This window comes from Psammomys obesus, unplaced genomic scaffold, assembly GCF_907164565.1.
Source record: "Psammomys obesus unplaced genomic scaffold, mPsaObe1.curated_primary_1811, whole genome shotgun sequence".
NCBI classification, from domain to species: domain Eukaryota; kingdom Metazoa; phylum Chordata; class Mammalia; order Rodentia; family Muridae; genus Psammomys; species Psammomys obesus.
Window position 1 is genome coordinate 3,035,162 of NW_026586463.1, and position 26,191 is coordinate 3,061,352.

At 38.4% G+C, this 26,191-nt stretch overlaps 1 protein-coding gene across 6 annotated transcripts in view; it reads right to left on the reverse strand.

The window, feature by feature from the left end:
* Erbin (erbb2 interacting protein) overlaps positions 1–25,937 on the reverse strand; it is a 97,195-nt gene extending 71,258 nt beyond the window's left edge. For 2 of the 6 annotated variants that reach the window (XM_055601969.1, XM_055601967.1), the window contains exons 1-3: positions 25,782–25,937; positions 4,371–4,418; positions 1,150–1,347 (exon numbers count right to left, since the gene is read on the reverse strand). In XM_055601969.1, the coding sequence (XP_055457944.1) occupies positions 1,150–1,338 (189 nt within the window). In that variant the 5' untranslated portion in view covers positions 1,339–1,347; positions 4,371–4,418; positions 25,782–25,937. Of the gene's footprint in view, positions 1–1,149; positions 1,348–4,370; positions 4,419–24,879; positions 24,898–25,781 lie in introns of those variants that run through there. The other 4 variants (XM_055601968.1, XM_055601966.1, XM_055601964.1 and 1 more) reach the window with 3 other exon arrangements.
* Positions 25,938–26,191: the final 254 nt, after the last annotated feature.

Consider the following 26,191-nt stretch of genomic DNA (forward strand, 5'->3'; position numbering starts at 1 on the left):
GCAACATACTTTATTACCTGTTACAATACAATTAGGGTTGCTGGATTAAAGACAGGCTTTCCAATTAAATTTGAATTTCAGATAAACAAATTTTTAGTGTAAGTGTATCATACATACTTACACTAATTATTTCTTGTTCATCAGAAATTCTTGTATCCAGTAATTTTATTTTCTAAATCTCACAGTCCAAATTCCAGTTTATTTTTCAGGATTCTGAAAATATACATTACATCGTTCGCTGGTGGCTGTGGTTGGTTAGTTTTGAAAACAAGGTCTTACTATACATATGGATCAGGCCATGACAGAACTCACTGTGTAGGTCAACAGTCTTGAACTGGAGATCTTCCCTTAGGGACCATCATGCCCAACTCTAACCTGTTTTTTAAGCCACCAATTTCAAGTCTCCATTTACAGCTTCAAAGGGCATATGGTACACACCAACAAGGCTTAGAAGACAAGGGCAGTCAGATCTCTGAGAGTTGCGAACACCTAGTCTACACGGTGAGGCCCTGTCTTGAAACAAGAAAGCAAACTGCCATTTGAATGGCTATAGACCCTAACGAGTAATTTAAAGTTGCTGTACCTCTTTCATAAAATAGGAAAACGCAGATAATAAGAGAAGAGCATACTTAAAAAATAAACAAAGTGGCAATCTGAGAAAGCACTTCAGAGCAGCAGTCTTTCCCTGGCAGTTGTCACTAGATTTCAGAGATGCATATTCTACATATCAATTCCATACAAAATGGAAGCAAGCAGATTCCCACTTTTAAAAAAATTAGAAAACCATAAAAGCATGATGATGTGGTAATTGAAATGACAATTAGCCCCAATTATAACAATGCATATAAAAGGCTTACAGAAATTACAGTAAGACAGTAAAAGTTCCATTTTCTTTGTCTAGCTAAATCTAATGACTCCAGAAGTTGTATATACTTATTAAATGGTTTTAATACGCGATAAGTAAAAATAAAATTATATACTTAACACAAGTACTTAAGCAACGTAAACAAAGGCTTAAAAATGTGTACCATTCCGAACTGTGCTTGCAGAAAGACTACAGCAATAGATGGAAGCACACATCACAACAAGGTAAGAATGCAAGCTTCTATGCACAGACATTACCCAATAGAATTGACAGTGTCAGCATACCTTTGGAAGCTCTTCAATCTGATTAGCATCTAAATAGAGCTCCTCTAAAGTTTTTTCAAAGGTGAAAATCTCTTTGGGAACTTGTTCCAAGCTGCAATGAGAATAATCTAGAGTAGTGACTGTCTCCTCTTCCCCTCGTAGACAGCGACATGGTACCAACCGCACAAACAAACTTCGTTTTGTAGTCATTTTTAAATGCTGCAGCATGTAGATAAAAACAAATAAAAATGTATATAACAAACAACTTTTCCAACAAATTACCATCCATGTAACACAACTCAACAAGCCACAGACAAACAATAACTCCCCACCAACCACATACACTCAACAGAGCCTATTAATATCTTTATTAATATAACTACTGGACTTTAAATTAAACTCAAGCATTCCAGTATTTCACAAAACAATCCAAGAAGTAACCAATTATATGTTTTTACAAAACCATGGTTTGTGAAGTCTGCTTAGCTCTCAAAAACAACGATAAAAGATTTCTCTCTATCTTCTGGCTCTCAGAGTTCTGTCTCTTAGTTAAGAACTCAACTGTGTACATTTCTGAATAGGAAATGCCTGCACAGACATTTTCAGGTCTTCTGCACCATCTACCAGCGATCAACCACCACTTAACTTTCCTGTGATTCTCCTACATGAAAATTTCCATCTACTCCAAGTAGAATTTTGTTCCAATCAAATACCAGCGTATAGTTTTTGGAAGAGCTTTCAAGTCCTAAATGTTTAAAATTACATGTGAGTAAACTCACTTAAAATAGTCTTCTAGTTGACAGAGAGAAAAGGCCAGCTTTGAATTAATAAAAGTTCACAAGGCCCAATTTTATTAACAATTCGAGTACAAATTCCAACTAGGTTAAGATTAAAAACTAGTAGAGAAATTATTTAAGAAAATGAGAATGACTGCCAACTGGTTAGTAATTCTTTGTACATAAATAAATTTTTCCTTTGGCACAGAAACAATACTTTAACCAGCATCATGTTCAAGTTAAAGCCAGTAAGACCTCAGGGACAAAATGTAAGAAAGTATCAAAAACTCAGTAAGAAAGACAAAAACGTTAAATAAAATATTTTAATGACTGAAAAAAAATATATTTATGAACAAAATGTCAAAGTTTAAATAAAGACACAATCAGGTTTATATTTTCCTTGCCTCAGAATCCAATATGGATGGCTCTGCAAGGCACTAAAGGTTCTACTTCCCATTTTATGATACTTGAATCTGTGACCACAGACAAGTAAAGTACTCCCCAGTGCAATTGTTTCTACTCTGACTTTACTCAATCATCAGGCACTATTATTTGGATAACGTTTGCAAATATTTTCTTTGACTTCATTACAGTTTTCTAGAGAATGTCCTATTGCTTCCATAGTGAAACAGTTTCCTAACTGGAAGCAACAGTCAGAAATTAAAGGCAGATCTTTAACATGGTGGTTGGTTGACTCATCAAGTAGACACTGAACTAGATCTTCAAACTCCATTATCAATAGGTCTATTTACACACTAAAGATTTAATAAACAAATACACAGACCTAGTAGTTCAAAGCATCAGATGTTTTCATCTGAGGCTAAAGGCAGTGCGCAATCATGCAAGGCTGGCCCTGGTTTAGAACCCCAGAATCATACACTCAGAAAGTTCCCATCTAAATCATTGTCTAGAAAAAAACATACCAAACAAACAAACAAACAAACAAAAAAACCATATTGATTTCTTACTAACAATTCTTTATTTACAGAAATGCACATTTTACCAACAGAAATAAACAGTTCATACAATAAGGAATTTAAATGTTAAAAAGGGATTAAGCTTACAGTTATATACTAATGATATAAAATTTAAAATCTCCAAAATAGATATAAAATCTCTCATTTAAATTGATATTGAATTAGGCTATTAAAAAACCTGCTACCTGCTCTGTCCAGTATGGTAGCCAGTAGATACACAAGCTTTAATATTAAGGCTAAATCAAATAAAATATAAAATGTCATTTCCTTATTCCCTACTAGGGATACCAAAGTGGATTAAACAGTTACAGATCATTTCTATCATTGCAGAAAGTTCAACTGCATAGAACTACTTTAGTGATTCAAACTATGACTCTCACACACAATGTATTAACAAACATATCTGGACATGTAATTTGAGAGTGTGTAAGAACCTGGATGATGTGCCTTTAAAAAACCCCATTTCCAAGGAACCATTCTAGATTTAGAAATATAATGAATGGCATAAAATGTTATTACTCAATAATGTATCTAATCTGAAAGATAGTGTGTTTATTTTGGATATAATGTAGGTAATTTATAGAGTAAAGTAATATTAAATAGAAAGTCTCCAAAATTTTTCCTCATAAAACAAATAAATACAAAATTATAACAGGACAATTAATTCAGAAAAGGAAGATCAAATGTGTGCTTTGCTCTAGGAAGCTACACAAGAATACACATTCAAAGGAAAACTTTTGTGGATGAAAGCTACAAAGAAAGCAATTCAAACATCAGATTAAATTCAGATTTTTTTTTTCTTTCTGTCTATTTTGTTTTGTTTGAGACAAAGTCTCACGCTGCCCCACTCTGGCCTCCGGGAATCAAGTGAGCCTCCTGCCTCTGCCTCAGAAGTTAGGACTACAAGCATGTGCCATCATGCCAGATTATTAGTCCTCAATTTAAAATGAGTGGACACAGAGCCAATACAAAAATAGACCTGAATGCTACCTAGGTCTGTAGATAAAACAGTATGGAATGAAAGCTGCTAACTGATTTAAAGGAAAAGCTAAAGGCACCTGAATCCTTGAGAGGAGGGAACACACCATACTATAAAGAGAAAGTAAGACCTAAAGCAAGGTCCTCCCATTCATAATAATACAAGATGACAACCAAGCTAGTCCGAAGAGAAAGTGATGCACAATCAATCGATGGACTGCTAGTTTTAACAAGAGCCACCATATAAACCAGAGGTGACAATGAAGTTAAGAATCTTCTAATCATAATGGAAGAAAAGTGGTCAACGCAGAAAAGAAACAATATGAACTGAAAATTTTCTAAGAAAAATCAAATCTAGCTAAGCATGGTGGTCCATGCCTTTAATCGAGGCAGGCAGGTCTCTCTGAGCTTCAGGCCAGACTAGTCTACACAGTGAGTTTCAGGCAAGACAGGGCTAGATAAGTGAAACAAATCAATCAATCAATCAAACAAACAAATTACATCTACTTACCACTGGGTTGAATTTACAGCCCTGATGTTTCTTAATTGAGCCAACATTCTATGAAATGCAGAAAAAAAACAAAATTAACAAAATATATCTTCATAACATTTCTCCTAATTTCTAATTTACAATGAAAGCATTTACAGTCTTCATTTATTCTTCCTGTTATGCTTTTTTAAAAGGTTTTTTAAATGTGTACATATATGTGTGCCAGGTATATACACATGCCTGTAGACGCCAAAGGAGGGCATCAGATACCAAGAGCTGGAATTACAGGCAGTTCTGAGTCACCCAATGTGGGTGCTGAAAACTGAATTCACATCCTCTAGAACAACACTAAGCACTCTTTGCATTGAGCCATCTCTGTCCCCAGTTGTTCATAATCCAACTTCAACAACGTTTTGTCCTGCCATTTCACTTCAAACTATCCACACATCCTAGTTCTGTCACTATGCCTGGGCAAACTCTCCTTTGCTTGTTGATCCTCTTAACAATTCTTTTTATTATTATCACTTATTATAATTTATTCACTTTGTAGCCCAGCTGTGGCCCCCTTCCCTAGGCTCTTCCCAATTCCACCCTCCCTCCCTCTTCTCACCCTATGCCCTTCCCCAAGTCCACCGATAGGGGAGGTCCTCCTCCCCTTCTATCTGACCCTAGCGTATTAGGTCTCATCAGGAAGACAATGGCTGCATTGTCTTCCTCTGTGGCCTGGTAAGGCTGCACCAACCAGGGGGAGGTGATCAAAGAGCCAGCCACTTAGTTCACACTAGAGACAACCCCTGCTCCCCTTTCTAAGGAGCCCACTTGGAGACTGAGTCTGTGGGCTACATCTGAGCTGGGGTTTTAGGTCCTCTCCATGCATGGCCCTTGGTTGGGGTATCATTCTCTTCAGGGTTCAGTTTTCTTTGGCTCTGCTTGTCTCCTTTTGGAACTCCTGTCCCCTCCAACCAACCACTTAACACAAAATTTATTCCTCTTTTACATATACTCATACCTACCCCAAATGAGTGCTCAATTTCAATCTTTGAAGTATTATCTATTTTTCAAATACTAAGTACTCATGAACTAGAAGAGCTAATTTTTCAAGTTTTGACCATACATAATAAAATAAATGTTTGGAGACAGATACATTTAACCTGACAAGTTTATACAGTGTATCCACATCAGATTATTATTATTTCATTAACATGTACAATTGTATGTTTTTATGTACCAGTCAAAAAACATTTAATTGAAATTTTCAAACCTAAATAAATGCAATATTAAGTCTGATAAGTGAATACATTGTTTGTTTGGGTTCCAACTTGTCCCCCAAATTGGCTGAAGCTAGGACATGATTAGGATAGGTATTTGAGAAATTAGCTGGAGGAGCAAGAATATTAATGGAGGAAATCTCAATATGAGGAATGACGTATCATCAAAGTCTTCCATATGATGAACAGGAGCTTCTTCTCCTTAACCCTGCTAAGAAGAACACAAAAGGCTACTCAGAACTCTCTACCTACAGGATGAATGGGGAGCTTTTATCCACTGCCCCTCTCAGTGGGAGCCAAGAGCAGAGCTGCTTCCATGGGCACTAACTCTTCCTTACTACCAACACCTTGCTTTCTATCTAGAAGGCCTCCCACAGCTAAGAAGTCATTGAGGTCAAAAAAGGAAGACTGATTGAGACCATAAGTCCAGACTCAGGTGAGCCTGAGTTTCCACAGTACCAATTTTTATGACTGAGACTAAAAATGAAAGGTAAGCTAGGAGAACGCACTGTAGTTCACAAGCAATGCCAACTAAACTAAAGTGAGTCATTGAGTCCAAACTCAAACTTGCATATCTAACTCTCTAACAAACAGCTCCATTTAATAAAGGGACTAAAATGATTAAGAGTACTAAGAATAGGCTTAGATGTTCAGGAGACAGAGGCAGGAAGAACTCAAGTTCAAGACCTGCATGGACTACAAAACAAGTATGGGGTCAAGATATAAGTTAGTAGTACCATCTAAAGCAAAAAATTTTAAAGATCCAGGGCCATCACTTAGAGCACTTGCCCAGCATGTGTGAGCCCTACATTCAATTCCCAGTGCGGTTGGAAAGAGAAGAGAGGAGAAAGGGGAATGAAGAGAAGCAAAGAAAAGAGGAAAGAAAAAAATTAATGAACGGTTATGGTTTAGATGAGAGTATAAGCACTCAGACTAGAAGGGGGTTCTGAAGAGAGGTCAGGAGGTAAAAGCACCTGCTGCAAAAGCATGAGGACCTGAGTTCCGATTCTAGCATCCATGTAAAGGGCCAGGTAGCCATATACACTTTAACCCTAGTGCTGTGGAAGACGGAAACACGAGGATCACTGAAGGTTGCTGGCCACCACCTCCCTCCAAGCTCAGTTAAAGACCTGTCTCAAGTCAATAAGGCAAAGCAATAGAGCAGAACACCCAACATCTTCCTCTAGTCTCATGAATAACCCTGCCTCCCCAATCCACCCACACAAGGACACACAGCATGCTCACAAACATTAGAGAGAGAAATAGGAGAGGGTGCTAGGAATGTAAATAAGGAGTAGAATGCTTACTCCTGCACACGCATACACAAACACACACATGCACACACACACACATGCAAATACTTTTGAGAGGTATGTGTGTGCAAGTAGTGGTAGCATAAACCTCATGTACCTGTAACCCCAGGAAGGCCAAAGCAGGAAAAATTTGAGTTTGAGCCAGCTTAGGATACCTTGCAAGTTCAAAAGGTAGACAATTTTTCAGAAGACTCAAAGACACAAAACCTACCAGCAGAAATGAGAATGGGCATTTAATAGTACAGATAAGTTTAAAATTGCTAAACTCAAATAGTGGTTATATTTTAAAACATGCAGAGCTTTTTATAAGAAAGTTATAAAATTACATTTCATTTTCAAATTCATTATTATAAGTTCAACATAACTTTAAAACTGGTATCTAGCATAAATTAACTATTTTAACCATGCAGACTCAAGAATACTTCAAAAGCGCCTGAGGCAGGAGGATGGCAAGCTCCAGGTCAACCAGATTATTCAGACACCTTGTATTTAAAAACAAAACAACAACAACAACTTCCAAAAGTATCATTTGAGTCCGGATGTTCAAAGCTACCCTGAGCAATATAGGAAGAACATATAGTTTTCATTACTTGTTTTTATATTTTAAAGCCTACATTATGAAAGAACAGTAAAGTATAACCAAAGAGTGCCAAGATAAATGAAAAAAAAACTATTACCTATGGATCACAAAATCAAATAAAAAAAGAAAAAAAATGAGCTTTGTCCCTAAATATCATATAACATATAAGCAAAAAACCAACATTCATTCTTGACAAAAAATTTTAGTAAGTCAGAAACAGAACTATTTCCTCAGTTAAAAAAAAAAAAAAAACTAACAAAGCCATCAGTGTCACCTCCAAGAATAAAACAGAAACACTGAATAATTTAAAAGATTACTAGAAGCTAAAAAAAAAAACACCCCACAGAACTAGAGATATATTTAATAGTGGATTTGTATCTATATTTTAAAAAACTCTTAAAATTCAACAAGAAATCACAACATGGGCAGAGAGGCAGCTCTATGAATAAAGTGCTTGTCCAGCATAAGGCTAGGATTTAATCCTCAACACAACATAAATTGAACATAGTCTCATAGACCTATGATCCCAGCATTCGGAAATAGAAGTAGGTAGATTAGAAATTCAAAATAATCCTTGGCTATACAAGGATACCAACAAGTAGTTAGAACTCCAGTCTCAAAAATAAATTATCTGGACACGTTTTTCTCCAAAGGCAAACAAAAACCCAAAGCATATATAGATGCCTTTGTCATTAGGAAAAATACAAATCAAAACACCCAGTAACTCAATATTATCCCAGTAAAGGAATTACTATCAAGACAGAAATAAATGTTAAGGAGGATGTGGAGAAACTAGAAATCTTGTATATTACTGACAGAAATTTAAAAATAGCACAGCCAGTTTGGAAAACACTTAGCAGAGCCAAAACATTAAACACAGTTACTGCCAGGCATGATGGTGGCACACCTTTATTCCCAGTACCCTGGAGGCAGAAGCAAGTAGATCTCTTCTAGCTCAAGGCCAGCCTGGTATTAAACACTCACAGCATTGGGAAGGTTGAGAACGATTGGTCTATAAAAATACACACCTAAACACACACACATCCCACACACAGATTTTTAGAAGTTACCCTCCCCACCAAAGATACCTAAAGCTCATCTGTACATACTATCAATCTAACTCAAACAGAAAAACACAATTCCTTACAGAATAAGGAACTGGACACAGTAAAGCACTGCATCTCATAGTTCACACAGATACAATAGTAAACGGATTAGTAGTGGCCAGGAATGACTGACATTCTGTAATGCAGGAGTCAATCTCATCCAACTTTCCATATCCTTTAGTCATATGAATCTAGGAAAACACAAATGTACACACTGGAGTGGGGAGTTTACCTTTTTTTCACATTTTAATAGGCTATAAATATCCAGTAAATCATGGGAAATATTAACGTTTTCTTATAAATTTAGCAAGCCATAATGAAATCTTCACTTACTGGGCTGGCAAAATGACCCAGCAAGTAAAAGCACTTGAAGCCAAGCCTGATGAAATGAGTTCAATTCCCAGAACCCACAAGGTGAAAGTAGAGAACTCAACTCCCACTGGTATCCTTCCGCCTTCACACATACTCCGTGATTATCTGCAACCACACAATTACATGAAAAAATAATATAATAAAAATATTTAACTAGAAAGGCTGAGGAGATAGTTCACCAGTGAAATGCAATGCTATGGCATAAGGACCTGAATTATATCACCAGAACCTACATAAAAATCCAGACATAGAAAGCACATGCTTATTCCCAGCAATGGGGAAATAGAAAGGAGGACCCCTGGAGCTTGCTGGCCAACCAGTTTAGCCACAGCAAAGAGCCACAGGTCCCAGAGAGAGACCTTGTCTCAGTGAATTGGAGGAAAGCTTGGGCTACATGGACAGCCTATTTTAAAAGAAAAAAAAAAGGAAAATCAGTACTCTGTAACATTAAATAGATCAAACAAATTTTAAAAGTTTAAAAATGTACATTTGCGACTTTTTAATTTTTAATTTTTTCCACTTTTTTTTATTTTTATTAATTGCAGTTTATTCACTTTGTATCCCCCCTGTAACCTCCCTCCTCCTCCCTTCCCAATCCTCCCCTCCCTCTTCCTCACCTGTGTCCTCCTCCCCTTCCCTCTGATCCTAGTCTATCAAGTCTCATCGAGACTGGCTGCATTGTCTTCTTCTGTGGCCTGGCAAGGCTGCTCCCCTCTCAGGGGGAGGTGATCAAAGAGCAGGCCAATCAGTTCCTGTTAGAGACAGTCCCTGTCCCCATTACTATTGAGCCCACTTGGATACTGAACTGCCCTAGGCTACCTCTGTGCAGGGGTTCCAGGCCATCTCCATGAGTGGTCCTTGGCTGGAGTATCAGTTTCAGAAAAGACCCCTGTGCCCAGACTTTTTGGTTCTGTTACTCTCCTTGTGGAGCTCCTGTCCTCTCCAGGTCTTACTATGTCTCACTTCTTTCATAAGATTTCCTGCACTCTGCCCAAAGTTTGGCTATGAGTCTCAGAATCTGCCTCGATACCCTTCAGGGTAGAGCCTTTCAGCGGCCCTCTGTGGTAGGCTCCTGTCCTGTTCCCTGTTTCCTCCCTCCTCCAATGTCCATCCTCTTTGCCTTTCTGAATGGGGATTGAGCATCTTAGCCAGAGACCTCCTGATTAGCTTCCTTAGGTGTACAGATTTTAGTATGTTTATCAGACTTTTTGCTAATGTCTTCAGATTTTTTTGGATTAATTATTATTGAATTATTATTATTGAATAATAATTATTATTGAATTAATTATTCCTTGCTATGCCATACTCTTTTTTTAACATGGAAAGTACTTAAGTAGTCCTACAGGGGAAAATTTTAAAAAAGTATGGTAACACATTGGGCAAACCTTTATGAAGAAGTATCAACAAAGTATCCAAACACCTCTTCCATACTGGTGTGATGTCTTGATATTTATACTAACATATGCCTTGAAACTTAATTCTCTCCAGGAGGTTGAACTTAACTGGTTCCAATTTCCCTGAAGATGGGCTGAGCTTCTAACAAGTGATTACAGGAAGGCAAAAATAATAATCTTACAACAGAGAAAATTGACAGATACTACCCTAAACAAGTGATTAAAATTACTGCATGATAAGATTATGCATCTTTCCTAATATGGTAGGAACACTTTCTTGTGCAATTTCTAAAACTTCATTCTAGTGGGGAAAAGAGATCAGATACCTCAACTTAGGATCACTACAAAAATACCTAAACAGAACCCTTTAAAAAAAAAAAAAAGTCACGTAAAAACAATTAAAGATTGAACTGTCACAAATTAAATGAGACTTTTAAGACATTAAAAACTAAATGCTAACTAGATTCATATTTATCTCCCTACACAAAACTAAAGGGTGGATCAAAGACCTCAACATAAAACCAGATACACTAAATCTGTTAGAAGAAAAAGTAGGGAAGAGCCTTGAACTCATTGGCACAGGAGACAACTTCCTGAACAGAACACCAACAGCACAGGCTCTAAGATCAACAATCAATAAGTGGGACCTCATGAAACTGAAAAGCTTCTGTAAAGCAAAGGACACTGTCATCAGAACAAACTGACAGTCTACAGACTGGGAAAGGATCTTCACCAACCCTATCTTTGACAGAGGACTAATATCCAGTATATATAAGAAGTTAAAAAGCAACAAATCAAGTAATCCAATTAAAAAATGGGGAACAGAGCTAAACAGAGAATTCTCTATAGAGGAATATAGAATGGCAGAGAAACACTTAAAGAAATGCTCAATGTCCTTAGTCATCAGGGAAATGCAAATTAAAACAACCCGAGATTTCACCTTATACCCATCAGAATGGCTAAGATCAAAAACTTGATCTTACAATACATGCTGGAAAGGATGTGGAGAAAGGGGAACCCTCCTCCACTGCTGGTGGGAATGTAAACTTGTACAACCACTTTGGAAATTAATCAGAAAATTAGGGACAATGCTATCTCAAGATCCAGCTATACCACTCCTAGGCATATATCCAAAATATGCTCAAGTATACAAGGACATTTGATCAACCAGGTTTGGAGCAGCAGAGTAACAGCCAGAATCTGGAAACAACCCAGATATCCCTCAACAGAGGAATGGATACAGAAATTGTGGCACATTTACACAATGGAATACTACTCAGCAATTAAAAACAAGAAAATCATGAAATTTGCAGGCAAATGGTGAAATCTAGAAAAGATCATCCTGAGTGAGGTATCTCAGAAGCAGAAAGACACACATGGTATACACTCACTCATAAGTGGTATCAGACATATAATATAAACATACTAACAGAGCTAAACAGAGAATTCTGTGTACAGAGAATCTGCACACCTAAAGAAGCTAAGCAAGAAGGAGGACCCTGGGTAAGATGTTCAGCCTTCATTCAGAAAGGCAAATGGATGGACATCAAAAGAGGGAGAAAACAGGAAGCAGGACAGGAACAGAGGGCCTCTGAAAGACTCTACCCAGCAGGGTATCAAAGCAGATGCCAAGATTCATAGCCAAACTTTGGGCAGGGTGCAGGGAATCTTATGAAAGAAGGGCAAGATAGAAAGACTTGGAGGGAACAGGATCTCCATAAGGAAAGCAACAGAACCAAGATATCTGGGCCCATGGGTCTTTTCTGAGACTGATACTCCAACCAAGGACCATGCATGGAAAAAACCTAGAACCCCTGCACAGATGTAGCCCATGGCAGCTCAGTCTCCAAGTGGGTTTTCTAGTAACGGGAGCAGGGGCTGTCTGTGACATGAACTCAGTGGCTGGCTCTTTGATTACTTCCCTCTGTGGGGGGAGGAGGGGAGGAGGAAACATAGCCTTACCAGGCCACAGAGGAAGACAATGCAGCCAGTCCTGATGAGACCTGATAGGCTAGGGTCAGATGAAAGGGGAGAAGAACCACCCCAACCAGTGGACTGGGGAAGGGGCAAGGGAGGAGAAGAAGGAAGGGTGGGATTGGGAGGGGTGAGGGAGGGGGCTACAGCTGGGATACAAAGTGAATAAATTGCAATTAAATTTAAAAATTAAAAATAAATAAATAAATAACCCAAATGCTGCCATGGAACTGGCAATTATAATTCTGCAATACAGTACCACTAAGGTAAACTGAATTAACAGTACACAAGACCTCACTGCAAAACTCTGTGTCAATATACACATATTTCAAAATAAAAAACTTACAGGAGCCTACCACAGAGGGCCTCCAAAAGACTCTACTCAGCAAGGTATCAAAGCAGAGGCTAAGACTCATAGCCAAACTTTGGGCAAAGTGCAGGAAAACTTATGAAAGAAGGGGAGATAGAAAGACCTAGAGGGGACAGGAGCTCCACAAGGAGAGCAACAGAACCAAGAAATCTGGGCACACGGGTCTTTTCAGATACTCCAACCAAGGACCATGCATGGAAATAACCTAGAACCCCAGCACAGATGTAGCCCATGGCAGATCAGTGTCCAAGTGGATTCCCTAGTAACGGGAACAGGGACTGTCTATGACATGAACTCAGTAGCTCGTTCTTTGATCACCTCCCCTTGAAAGGGGAGCAGCCTTACTAGGCCACAGAGGAAGACAATGCAGCCAGTCCTGATGAGACCTGATATGCTAGAGTCAAAGTGAAGGAGAGAAGGAACCCCCTACCAGTGGACTTGGGGAGGGGCATGGGAGGAGATGAGGGAGGGAGGGATTAGGAGGGGATGAGGGAAGGGTATGCTATAGCTGGAATACAAAATAAATAAACTGTAATCAATAAAAAATTAATTTAAAAAACTTAATTCAAAATCTGAAACAAACATTCATGCACTGAGTAAGTTCCTACCGATCTAACTTCATCCTTCCTCCCACGTCTAATCTCTTGAGTTCAGCTGATCTTCCATTCTACCAAAATTTCCAGATTCGATACAATCCCAATCAAGATCTCCATCTCGTTCGTCACAGAAATGGAAAAAGACTATCTGAAATTTGTATGGAATCACAAAGATCCTAAATAGTCAAAGTAATCCTGAGCAAAAAGAACAATGTTGGAGTACTAGTCCAGATTTCAAGCTACATGAGAACCACAGTAATAACAGAATCGTACTGACACAAAAATAGACACACAAACCAATAAAACAAAATTGCAATTTTCTAGATACAAATTACCAAATGTTTATTATTTTATTTCTTCAAAACTACAAGTAACTTTCACATTGGTAACACACTATGCTCGTATGAGAGCCAGTAAACTACAACTGGATCTCAGGTAAAAATAATAGATTATTACTATTGTTCACTCCCATCCTAATATCAATGCTGCCATTCTTTTCATTTAATCCACATCACTGAATCCATTATTGCTAATTTTAGCAATAATTACAGATCAAAGTCACTAAACATTTGTCAAAGCTCACAGTACCAAATAAAAAGCAAAGTTGAAAATAAAGGACTCTGTTTAGTAACAATGCATCCATATTAGCTCAACTGCAATGTATCTATATGAAAACAAGATGCTAATAACATGGAAAATAAAATATAGCATGGTACTTCACCTAATGGTAATATTTTTGCAAGCCTAAAACTACACAAAGCACTTAGCTGTACTTAGAAAAACAAAAATCTGAAATCATGTTGCAGATCTGCATACCACTTTAAGATAAACTTCTCTATAAATTTACTGGCTCAAATAGTAATACTAACATCTAAATTCCAATTTTTGTATTGGGATTGTATTCCAATCATTTCTAAAATTTAAAAACTATAGTCTATGATAAATTGGCATTTGCCAAAAAGGGAAAAAAGTGTTTTAGTCCAGAATTCCCTGACTTGTGTGAATCCAAACATTTTTTTCTCTAATGCTTATATAAATTGTTAGGAAATAGTAGTTCTATGCTAAAGAAATCAGATTTGTCAAACATATTTAAAGAAATACTAATATAAAGGTAAAAGCAACAGAGTTGGGAAAACTGTATTTATACTTCTAATCTCACTTAATGTTTCTGATAAACTAAATTATTTCCAAAACTTCACTTTTTGCACTGGGCTGACAGGCTCCTTTTTTTGTTAATCAAAAGAAAAAGGAGACGGGGCATTTAAACCAGACTATTTCCAAGTCATTAACAATGATACAGAGGAAAATATAACATCCTAAAAAATATACCTTTTGTTTACAAATTATCTATGAAATCCATTAGCAGAAAGTTAACATCCTGATTAGGAAAACATGTAAACTGACAGAAATTAACTCTAAAGTATAACTAATAACCAAGGACCTTTGTGAAACACTGTGTGAGCTACATGAAGTAGTAAGCATATTTATATAAAGATCAAATAAATGACTGAAATAACTGTCATCTGATGATTTGCTAAATTACCAAGGAGTTCAAAAAATGTTTATAGACGTGTGGTTTTTGTTTCAAGAGAACAAGAATCACTACAGAAAACAATGTTCAAGAATCAAACCAAGGATCTTTGTTTCTCCAATAAATACTCAGAGTTTAGTAAGTTTCCTTTTGCTTCTTCTCATTCTCATAGCTGACATGCTGGAGAAAGCAGGAGTGAAGTGGTTCAATGGAAGCCTCTAGGCAACAGTAACAACTCCCTGTGGGGTTTGGAGGTATACTGCTCAGTTGTAAAGTGCTCGTCTTGAGTACATACTGTTCTGGGTTGACTACCTAGCACGGCAAGTTAAGCAAGTAAGTACTAACTAAATAAGCAAGTAAATAGATCAAGCAAGAAAATATGCTTCAGGAGAAATTAAGGAATATTTTTATGGCTAAACATATGGCCAAATACAACAATCAATAAGGAATTTCAGTTCTGTGTGAACTACACAATGAAACCTTGCGCTGCCCCATACACACAAAGAATACCATATGATGAAATAATTTTTTTAAAATATCTGTTAGTATGTGTTTTAAGTTAAACCATAAAATATTAGAATAGATTTAATTAAAAATAAAAAGACTCTTGCTTAAATTTTATCAGAATGCACCTTGGAAATATAAATATGACAATTAAAATCCTATCTGAAAGTTTTTGTATGAGTGTGGTCCAGGGACACAAACCCAGGGCTTCGTGCATTCTAGGTAGCCCCAAGCCATACCCATCTTCTCCATTAGGAATTTTTTAAGTCTTCAGTGTGTTTCAGTGAGTAAAAGCATGAAAGTTCACCATTTCTCTTCATTTCAAGAGCCAGATAAGTGCTTATCTCGTGTACAAAGGGCCTTGGGTTCAATCCCCATACTGAAAAAAAAAAAAAAAAGAAAGAAAGAAAAAGCAAGCAAGAAAGACAAAACTGATAAAACTAGAAACAATTTCAATAACTAAGAACAATTATAAAAAAAATGATTACAGAGGACTGCTAAGGCAGCTCATGAGTTAGCACTTGCTGCAAAACAAGAGCCCACATGGTATGAGTGAATCAACTCCCATAGGCTGTCCACATGCCTTCACATGCTCATTGTGTACTTGTATGCTGACAGATACACACAGACACACTCCTTCTACCTTCGTCTATGTATCTGTCTCTCATACACAAACCTCGCACACACACATACACACATATACACAAAATAGTAAAGAGAAAAAAGTTTGCTTGCTTGCTTTGTGCCTTTAAAAAAAAAAGATGACTAGTATGGTCTCTAGTTCAGAAGTGGCATTCTCTTGCCTATGACATATCAAACAGTATCTACTATATATAAGGCCCTCCTTACACACAGTACCAAAACATTTCATGAGGTCCCCAAAGATCACAGGACACCTACAGAGTCCATGAGATACTTTTATGATGCTTGCTTGGCCTTTCCTTCAAGCCTAAAAGTAGATCTAGTCACATAAGACTAAATCTTAGTATTTCCCTTAAATCATGTCCAAAATCTCCAAGGATAGGAAAGGTCAAGCTATTAATTCTAGGGTAGATGATAGTTTGACAAAAAAGAGATTCATTTTTAGATTACAGGTTTCTCATAAAGGTCCCAAACAAAAACCTCCATTCCAGAGTTTAGATTTAGCCTATGATTTGAAAACCAAGGATATCAGTTCAGGCAGATGTAAGCTGCAAACTTTTGAGATGATTTAAACAGTAAAATTTCAACATGGCAGAACAGGATCTAGGGAGAGGCTCCATGAGTGAGAATACTTGCTCGGCAAGCAAGTGTGCATATCTCCAGCATTGGGGGGGGGGGGGGGGGGGGGGGGGGGGGGGGGAGCTAGCCAGATGCCACCAACTCCCATGCCAGCCAGCCTAGCCAAGAAGATGAGTTTCCAGTTCAGTAAGAAAGCACATCCTAAGTCAATAAAGTAGAGAACAACAAACACTGGACTTCTTGCTCTAGCTTCCCCAAACATAACTACATGCTCACACCAATTACAGAGAGAGACAGAGACAGATAGAGAGGAAAAACTACTCAGTGTCAGGGATGAGCTACAAATACTGGACAAAAAAAAAAAAAAAAAACCAGCTTAACAAGAATGAGCAGGGCCTGGTGACAGACATCTGTAATTACAACCACTGAGGAGGCAGGTCTTGGGGGAAGCTGAGGCAGGACTACTGAATTGGTTCAAGACTGAGCTACAGAGTCAGTTCAAGCCTAGCCTGGGCAACTTAGTATGACATTTTTTGAAATACAAAAGTAAAAAGACTAGAGATACAGGTGAAGAGTGGCCCAAGTTTGATCCCCAGTAAAGAAAACAAACAAACAAAAACAAACAAAAAACCAGGCAGCGGTGGTCCATGTTTTTAATCCAGCACTCTGGAAGGAGATGCAGGTAGATCTCTGAGATCGAGGCAAGCCTGGTGTACAGAGCAAGTTCCAGGATAGCCAGGGATACATAGAAAAACCCTGTCTCAAAAAACAAACAAAAACAAACAAAAAAACAAAAACAAAAAAAATTTAAATAAATTAAAATTTGTATAGATTAGAATCATAGCCTTCTCACATAGATACAAATATAAATATGTGTTCATAACAAGACTCCCTTGCTCTGTGTACTGGAAGGTCTGGGGCAGCAAGCAGGACCACAAGAGAAATAAATACAAGTACCAAGACACTGGTTCCTAAGTACCATTTTCCTTTTAAAATAACCAAGGAGGGTCTGGAGAGATGTCACAATGATTAAAAGCACCTGCTACAAAGTTCCTGAGGACTGGAGTTCAGATTCCAGCACCCACATAATAAGTCAGGTATCCTGCAAACCCATCCTAGGCCAGTGGGTACAGGATTGCTGAGGCTTGCTAGATTCCAGCCTAGGAAAAAAAAAAAAAAAAGAATCCTGAACTTCAGGTTCAGGGAGTAGGATACAAACAAGAACCTTCTGGCCTCTGCACCTGCACGTGCACTCTTATACACAGATGGCTAAATCTGTAAAAATAATAACCAAGAAAGTAGCAGATTAATTTAAAACATGTAAAAAGGGGCAGGGAGGAGATAAGGGAAGGAGGGTAGGATTGGGAGGGAATTTGGGAGCAGGATACAGCTGGGATACAGAGTTAATAAAATGTAATTAATAATAAAAATTAAAAAAAATAAAAATTAAGAAAACGTAAAAATCACAGTTGTATTCTAAAGTTAATTTAAAAAAAAAAAGAAAGCCAGGAAGGCATTCTCACTTTCCAAACCAGTAACAATGAGAGCTGGGAGTAACAACAGCTCAATGGGAGAGGACTAGCCTACCATACTCAATCACCAGCCCTACATTTAAAATAAAGAGCATCAAAATTAATGAAAATGAATTAATTTTGAATATAATAAGAAATCAGGAGTTCAAGTAGATTTAAATAAATTAAAAATCTAAAGAAGAAAAATTTTACGCTTCAAAACGCCTACCTTCAAAATAATAATTACAAATAGAAGAAGTACCTTGAAAAAACTGGGCAGTAGTGTCAGACTCCTTTAATTTCCAGCACTTGAGAGGAAGAGGCAGGCAGATCTCTGAGTTCAAGGCTGGCCTAATATACAGAGTGAGTTCTAAGACCACTAGGACTATTAACACAGAGCATCAACCCCCATCCTACTTCACCCCCCCAAAAAAAAAACCAACAAAAAACAAAAACAAACAAACAAAAAAACCTTTGTAAAAAGAAGTTTGGCAGTCCCAACCTTTGTCACTTGAAGTGAATATCAGTAGTGGACAAATTAAAATTGCCTGGCCCCTGGTAAGATGCCATGAGAACACAGAGTGTGAATCTCTGATAAAGATGCTGAAGAGTTTATCATAACAATCTAATTATGAAATCCGATTTAAGAACTAAATATAAAAAATAGCAGACAACTGAAAATAATGGAATGTTCTACAAAACAATGAAGCCTGTAATTTTCATACATATCAGTGCCTTCAAAGACAGAAATTGTTCCTGATTGCAGAAGCAGAATGACAAGCAACTGTAACACATAAAGACAACTGATAGGGTTAGAAAGCTGTGTTCATGTTAAATTATAACTTTCACAGTCCTGATGTGATTGTTTATAAGAAATAAACATGAAATATTTCAGAGTGATAAGTTATGAAATGGGCAATTTATTGCCAAACAGGTTAAAGAAAAATAGAGGCAACTTTTATGTCTTGTCATCCCCTCAAAAATTAAGACAAGAGCTAGGAATTTAATTCAAGAGAATGAGTATTTGCCGAACACACTCAAAGCCGTGGATTTGATTCCCAGTGCCATCTAAAAACTCATTCTGGGAGTAAACAGTGACACATAGCACTCAGGAGATCAACCATCAGAGTTCTGGGTCATCTTTAGCTACAGAATAAGTTTGAGTTCAGTCTCTCACATATACTGGCTCCCAAAAAAAAAAAAAAAAAAAAACAACCCACACACAAGAGAAAAAAGTCTGTAGCCATTTAAAAACCTGGGAAGAGTATATATCTACAAAGTAATATGAGTCTACCAAGGACTGGAGAAGGGAGAGGACATCAAATGAAAAGGCCTGGCTATCCAGTTCCATGGCCTACAGTCAATTACCTGAAGTCGTTCAGTCAAAGACTGTTTGACAGAAAGTTCTAGAAATCAATTCTAAAGTTTACTTGGAATAAACTTTACTGTATTTACTAACTATCTAAAGTAAACACAATTCTAAAGGAAAAGCTCACACTATCCCTCTGTCTAGTGCATCCACACTGTATAGACTTCCTGAAAGTCACTTAATAGCCATATAGGGCATCAAATACATCGCAGAGGTATTTTCGCACTTGTGTTCATGTAAAACTTATTTTACTTAATTGACTCAAAATGTAAACAGGCTAATAAGCCAAAGAAAAGCCATTTTCTTTTCAGTAAAAGGAAAAAAAAACTATGTTGAAGTTTCTAAAAATCCACATTAAGAATTCATCTTATGGCTAGGTGTAGTGGTACTTTGGAAGTAGAGGCGGAAGGATGACGGCCAACCCAGCTTCACAGTGAGTTCATAGTCAGCCTGGGCTACATGAGACCCCAAGTCTCCAAGTCAGCAACAAGAACTGTGTCTTCCATCAATGAAATTGTGAAGATATGTACACTGATTTTGCCACCCCACCTTAAACAGCAAAGGCTAAACCACTGGAGCTGAGGCTACTGCTACCTGGTAGACTACTTATGTGCGTAGCTAGTAGAAGCCCTCAAAGCCAGTATTTACTGCTTAAAAAAATAAAAATTTTTAAGAACTTACAACCACAGTATGTGTCGAGTGCTTAGTTAAGACAGAGAAGGCATACAACTACAGGGTTTGGTACTGTCAGTGGCTACAGGCCTCCACTCAGGCCTGAACCTTTTATAGCCAAACATAAACACATACAGCTATTACTATGCATATAGGGGGCAGATCATGAAAAGAAGCATAAAATGTACCTCCAAAAATACTGAGTTTTCTTAGCAAGGATTGGGAGCATTGTGTCTGAGCAGTCAGCCCGTAGACGAAACTAGAGTAGAACACGCGGAAGCTCCAATACAGCAGCTATCTGTACTGTGGGAAAGCTGACAAGCCAGCTGGATGCTGAAAATAGGAAGACATCTCCTGAAGGACAGGAAACACCTGTACCTTGGTGATCCATATATCCTAAAGCTGAAACACATTAGTACAATAGTCCTCTCCTAAGCAAGTACCAAAGCAAGAACGAGTATTCACTTAGGCTGGGAAAATATGTTAAGATGCCCTATAATAAGGTACAAGGTAAGCCATTAATAAAAAATTTACCCACTACAAAAAAGAAACTATACTATTTGAGGAAAACCGAAAAGTACAACGGATCTACAGAGCACAAGATCAAATTTCAAGCAGAAAACAGGCAGCAATATTAAATAATTAAATAATACCTCAGAGAGTCTGAGTTACATGTAGACCAAAACACTGCTGAAAAATAAAAACCAACATCTTTGAAAAAAAGGAGTTCTTAGAAACTGTATTTCAAAAACAAATTACTAAGAACTGGAAACCAAAGAGCAAGCTGAATGATTAAGCTTCAAGATTCTGCCATAAACACAGAGTACCCCATAAGTATCTAAGAAGTGTTCAAAAACATTCCTCCCTTTCCTAGAAACATAACTGTATGGGATGGCTTTTCTTCATCTATTTTAATTAAAACAACATACTACAACAGATGGAAGAAACGGATATGAGATTTGAGATCTTTTATATTAAGCCTAACATAAGTAATTTGTAAAAATGCAAACATATCTTCTTTTCACTTTATTCCAGTCAGTCCTCCAAATCACTATATTCAAACATGCTGCAAATACTCAGGGGGAAAATTGCATCTGTACTGAGTACATACAGACTTTACTTTCTTGTCATTATTTCCTAGACAATACTTTAAACCATTTACTTAGTATTTACATTGGATTTAGTATTACAAGCCATCTAAAGTTGTTTTAAAGTGTTTCCAGCGGATGGGCTTAGGTTATATACAACTACTATATGAAGTACCTAAATATCTATGGAGGGAACAGGAACAACCCACCATGGATACCATGTCACAACTGTATTTGTTTTGGAAAGTATATTTTTTTGCTAAAACAATGTTAGCAGGCAATGGTTTACTGTTATTTTAATTTCTAAGAGACAAACAGTAATCAACAGCTCACACAAACCCAAACTTTTAGGTGTTCTCAACTTGAAGCATTTGTGAATTCTATGATCAAAACACCAAATAATCTTACGACTATTACTATTTCTCATAATCATTCCACATTATTACAGAGTGACTCCTCCAACCTGCAGATGAAACTTACAGAAGGCATTCTGTGCAAAATAAGGAGTTCAGACTACAACTGGTCTCTGAAATAACAAGGTGCAATTTACGGCTGTTTCACAATATTTTTATGTGTTTTATGTCACATACTCAGCAGAAACTACTTGAAATTTTGATCACGTCTTCAACCAATAATCCAAGTTACAATATTTCTAAGGAGCCACAAATAAAGGATGAAACGATAACCTACATGAACTCAGTTGCCAGAATATTTGGACACAGGTACTCAATAAATGATAAGAGATCTAACCACCTGTTTATAAGCCAAGCTTTTGTGTGAGATGATTTTGCCCAACTTCAGGGCTAGTAAGTGTTCTGAGCAAGGTAAAGTGGTCTAAGCTAAGCCACCACATTTAGTAAGTGTGGTGTGTGAAGGCATTCTTGATCAGTTACAGCTATGATCAGTTTTTCAGCATGCAATCCCATCCCATCCTAAATTCAGAATATCTGTACTTTCTAAGTCATTCAATCTTCTTTCCATTTTCCCATTCTCACTGTAATACTCATTAGTCATAATTTCACAGTGCTGTCAATGTACTTTTCTCAATCCTTCTAGCACACCAGAAAGCCAAGAAATAGCTCACTATGCACAAAAACTTGAATTAGGATGTCCCTATGAATAAATGTCACAGGCTTTATTATACCTGTTTTGATTATACAAATGTCATTTCTGTTGTTAGTTTCTTAAAATATACTATATAATTAACTTCACAGTTGGTACATCTCATGTGAGTAGAGCTTTATTTTCCTAAGCTTATTTTTAGATATTCTTATTGTCTATTCTCTTGCACACCATCATTTACAAAGCATGCTGTGGAACAAAACTGGTAGTGACAAAAATACTGTGATGAAGCACCAATGTAGTTATGGATCAAGACACACAAATATACACAACACAATGCAAAAAACTAACTGCAGAGCCACTGAGGTAGAGTAAGAAAACTGATGGAACAGCATAAAAACCAAACAGTATACTAATACACATTAAAATATTGCCACGCACACTGGGTTGGAATGCAAACAGGAGAATTAAACCGACTGATCAAATCCATTTTTCTGTTTCATGTTTCACACCTTTGAGGAGTAATACATGTGGACTAAGGAACTTTGGAAAAGAGAGACAAGGAAAATATAACTAAATAATTGGTGAACATGTAAATGACAACAGGCCTTGAGGAAAGAGAAAATAGAATGTGAGGGGGAAATGGAACCCCCCTAGCTAAAAAAGTACATGTTCTAGACTATAATTCATACATACAATTCCTAGGACAAGAACACATAACGCTCATTCAAGACTAATCTACTATGAACAGCTAAGGAAGCGTAACACTGCGGTCAAGAAGAAAAAGAGAAAGCCTGGAGTTTCAACAAACAAAACATAACAGAAAGAGAATAAGACAAAGAGTAAAGATTAAAATCTAAACAACAAAGAGATCCTGAATAAGCAGCAACTATAAATCTGTTTAGTATCCAACATCACTAAAATTCTGTATAATCCCAAATACTTTGTAAATACTTCCATAATCTACTTCTACAACAAAAGAAACTTAAATTCTAAAAACACATGGTTGATAAGCAATTATTTCAAATAAGTGCTCAAGTAAGTACCTAGTTTTCTGAAAATTTAAAGTATGCTCCTTGGTATTTGGTGTTTACTCTAAAGTATTTTTTAAAAGTAAAAAATAAGAAAATACACAAAATGTCTAGAACAACCAAATTTCATAATTACTACCAATGATAAATGTAAAATGCCTCTATCTTAATCACTTAGTTAAGGTAACAGCACAGTAAAAACTGTTTCCATTCTTGATCCTCCCTAAGCATTTTATACATGACATTGACAATAGTTAGCTCTTAAATGGCAAGGAAACGCCATAATACTGAATCAGGTGGAGCTTTGAAAGCTCATGATTACTTTCATTAACAAGTCTCTCCATGCAATTTAGGCAAACACTCTGAAGTATTTTATTTCGTAATTTAATCGGGGGAGAGGGGTCTCTCACACAATACTGAAAATATATAAATTTTGAGGCCATTTAGAAAGACTTCAAATCACTGTCTTAAAAAAAAACTTTTCAAACCTTTGCTGCATTTTAAACAAGACTTCAAAAATATTTGGTTTGAGAATATAAAACCTAAAATTCAATGTGGTGCTAAATTTACCTAACTTTAACTGCAAAATAAGTGCCATGTTGAGGGAAAAAAAGGTTCACAAAGGTTCACAAAGATGGAACATCTCATTTTTAACAAGTCAAAATCTAAACATACTACTCTTTACAAAAAAATAAATAAATAAAGATACTTCTTTAAAGAGTGGGAGTGCTAAATAGTCATTTTTAAGTGCCCTAATACTTTATACAAAACTGACTGACACACAAAAAAAAAATCTTTGCAAAGTATTCATTCTCTAAAAGACTTGCTCTATTAAGGCTTGCTGCTCTAAAGCCAGGAAGAAGCCATAAAAGGAAACCAAAGTTCAATGTCATTTATTTTGTTCCCCTCTTTCATATGCGCAAGAATAACCTCTTGCGATGCCTAATTATATGTCCCCAAATCATAAAGTCCACCAGTTATGCACTTTAAAATCCTTCATAAAGCAGTCTGGCTTTTAACAGGAGTAACTTGATGGGTTCACAAATCTTACCAATAAAATTAAAATGAAAACAAAACTCCAGAGACCAGGCCCTAATAACACAATATAAATACTGGAATGATTCTCTTTCTGAAATGTACCTCATAAAATCGGGACAGCCAAGAACAAGTAGTGAAGTTATTTGATCCTGCTCTTTAAAACCTACCTTTTCTCTTTCAACTAAAGGAAGTCACTCTTTTTCTTCAGGTTTCTGCTAATTATTTTGGTAGCATCTGATTAAACATTAACTTATGCTTAAGCTACATCTACCTATAACGAATATTTATTTAAAATACAGTATTATCTGCCCCTTCCCTTTAACACAAAAGCACTTGGGAAGAACAAACAAGCACACTAAACTTAAAACGGCACCCAACTGAAACACTACTAGGAGAAAAGACAGCAGGGTTCGCTGCAACCAAAACTAGTTTTACCCATGTACGCGACCTCACTGCTTCAGAAGCGTTCCTAAGTCTGACTGATGGAATGTCTGCCATGCTTCATGAATTCCTGCCCGCACAGTCCGTACCTATCACTTGTGGCAGAACCAAACAAAAACAGACGGGTCAACAGGAAAATATGAGGACCATGCAACTGCAAAACAGCGCCGCTTTTTCGCATCATGGGACTCCCCTGAAAAACCTGGAGCGTCTTTCTCTCTAATCGGAACGGCATCCAAGTCCTGACCAATCAACTACTTGCAGGTGTTTGGGGTTCTGCTTTGTTTTCGTAGCCATAGCCATAGTCTCTGTCTTTATCCAGAATCGGCCCCTCGTTCTGCTTCCTAGAACACCAGTTTCAGAGAAAAAAAGAAAAAAAATGTAGCAGCTACTCGTCCTGGGGGCACGTCACCCGGCGAGCCCGGTAGGCGACGGGCCGCCGAGAACGCGCCACTCACGACGACCGGTGCCTCCGCCGTCCCGAAGAGGCACCCGGGAAGGGCAGGCCGGTTCCCAAAGCCCGGGGAGACGCGGGCGTCGGGACAGCCACGCCGCCCGAGCGGGGTTACCGCCGGAGCCCGGGGCGCCCGGCGCCAGCGTAAACAAACGTGGCAGCCATCTCGGGGCGAGCGGACTCGACCTCTCCCCGGCCGCCCCGACGCTTCCAACTTTTCCTTCCGAACCCCAAGCTGCCGTCCGCGCCCCGGAACGCTGCGACTTCGGGCCCTCCCGCCGGACAAAGGCGCTCTTCCTTCCGACGGCCGCGGGCTCCTCGTCCCCCCGCGTTCTTACAACCCCAACCCAGAAAGGGCGTCCGGGCGGCGGACGGGGCCGGGGGCAGAGACCGCGGCTGCCCAGCCGCCCCGACACGACGGGGAGAAGGGGCGACGCCGGCGGGGCGAAGCCGACTCGAGCGCCGTCGCTTCCGGCCCACCAACTCGGCTCGACGCTTTTTTCAGTTTTTGTAAAAAAATAAATAAATAAAAATTACCTCTCGGGGCGTCTCAGGGCAGCCATCCCCCGGCTCGCCCCGACATGGCTCCGGGCCCCGCCGGGGGCTCCCGCGAGGGCGAGGCGGATGCGGAGCTGCCCCCCGCGGCCGCGCGGCTGCTCCGGTGGGGGCCGGGGTGCGGGCGGGCGGGCTTCCTGCTCGAGACTCGTGTCAGGACTTTCCCGGGCCCCGGCTGAGGGCCTCCGCCGAGGGGGGAGGGGGCAGAAAAAACTTTTCACTCGTGACGCCGCCCGGAACGGCCGTGCGAGACTCACTTCCTGCCTGGGCGAAAAAGCAGGATCCAGCCCGGGGCCCGGGAAGCCGGAACCCCGGGGCGGCGCGCCGCCGAGGGGGAGGGGACGGCGCCCGCCCCGAGCCGAGCCGCGGGCCCTGGCGCGGCCCCCGGGGGG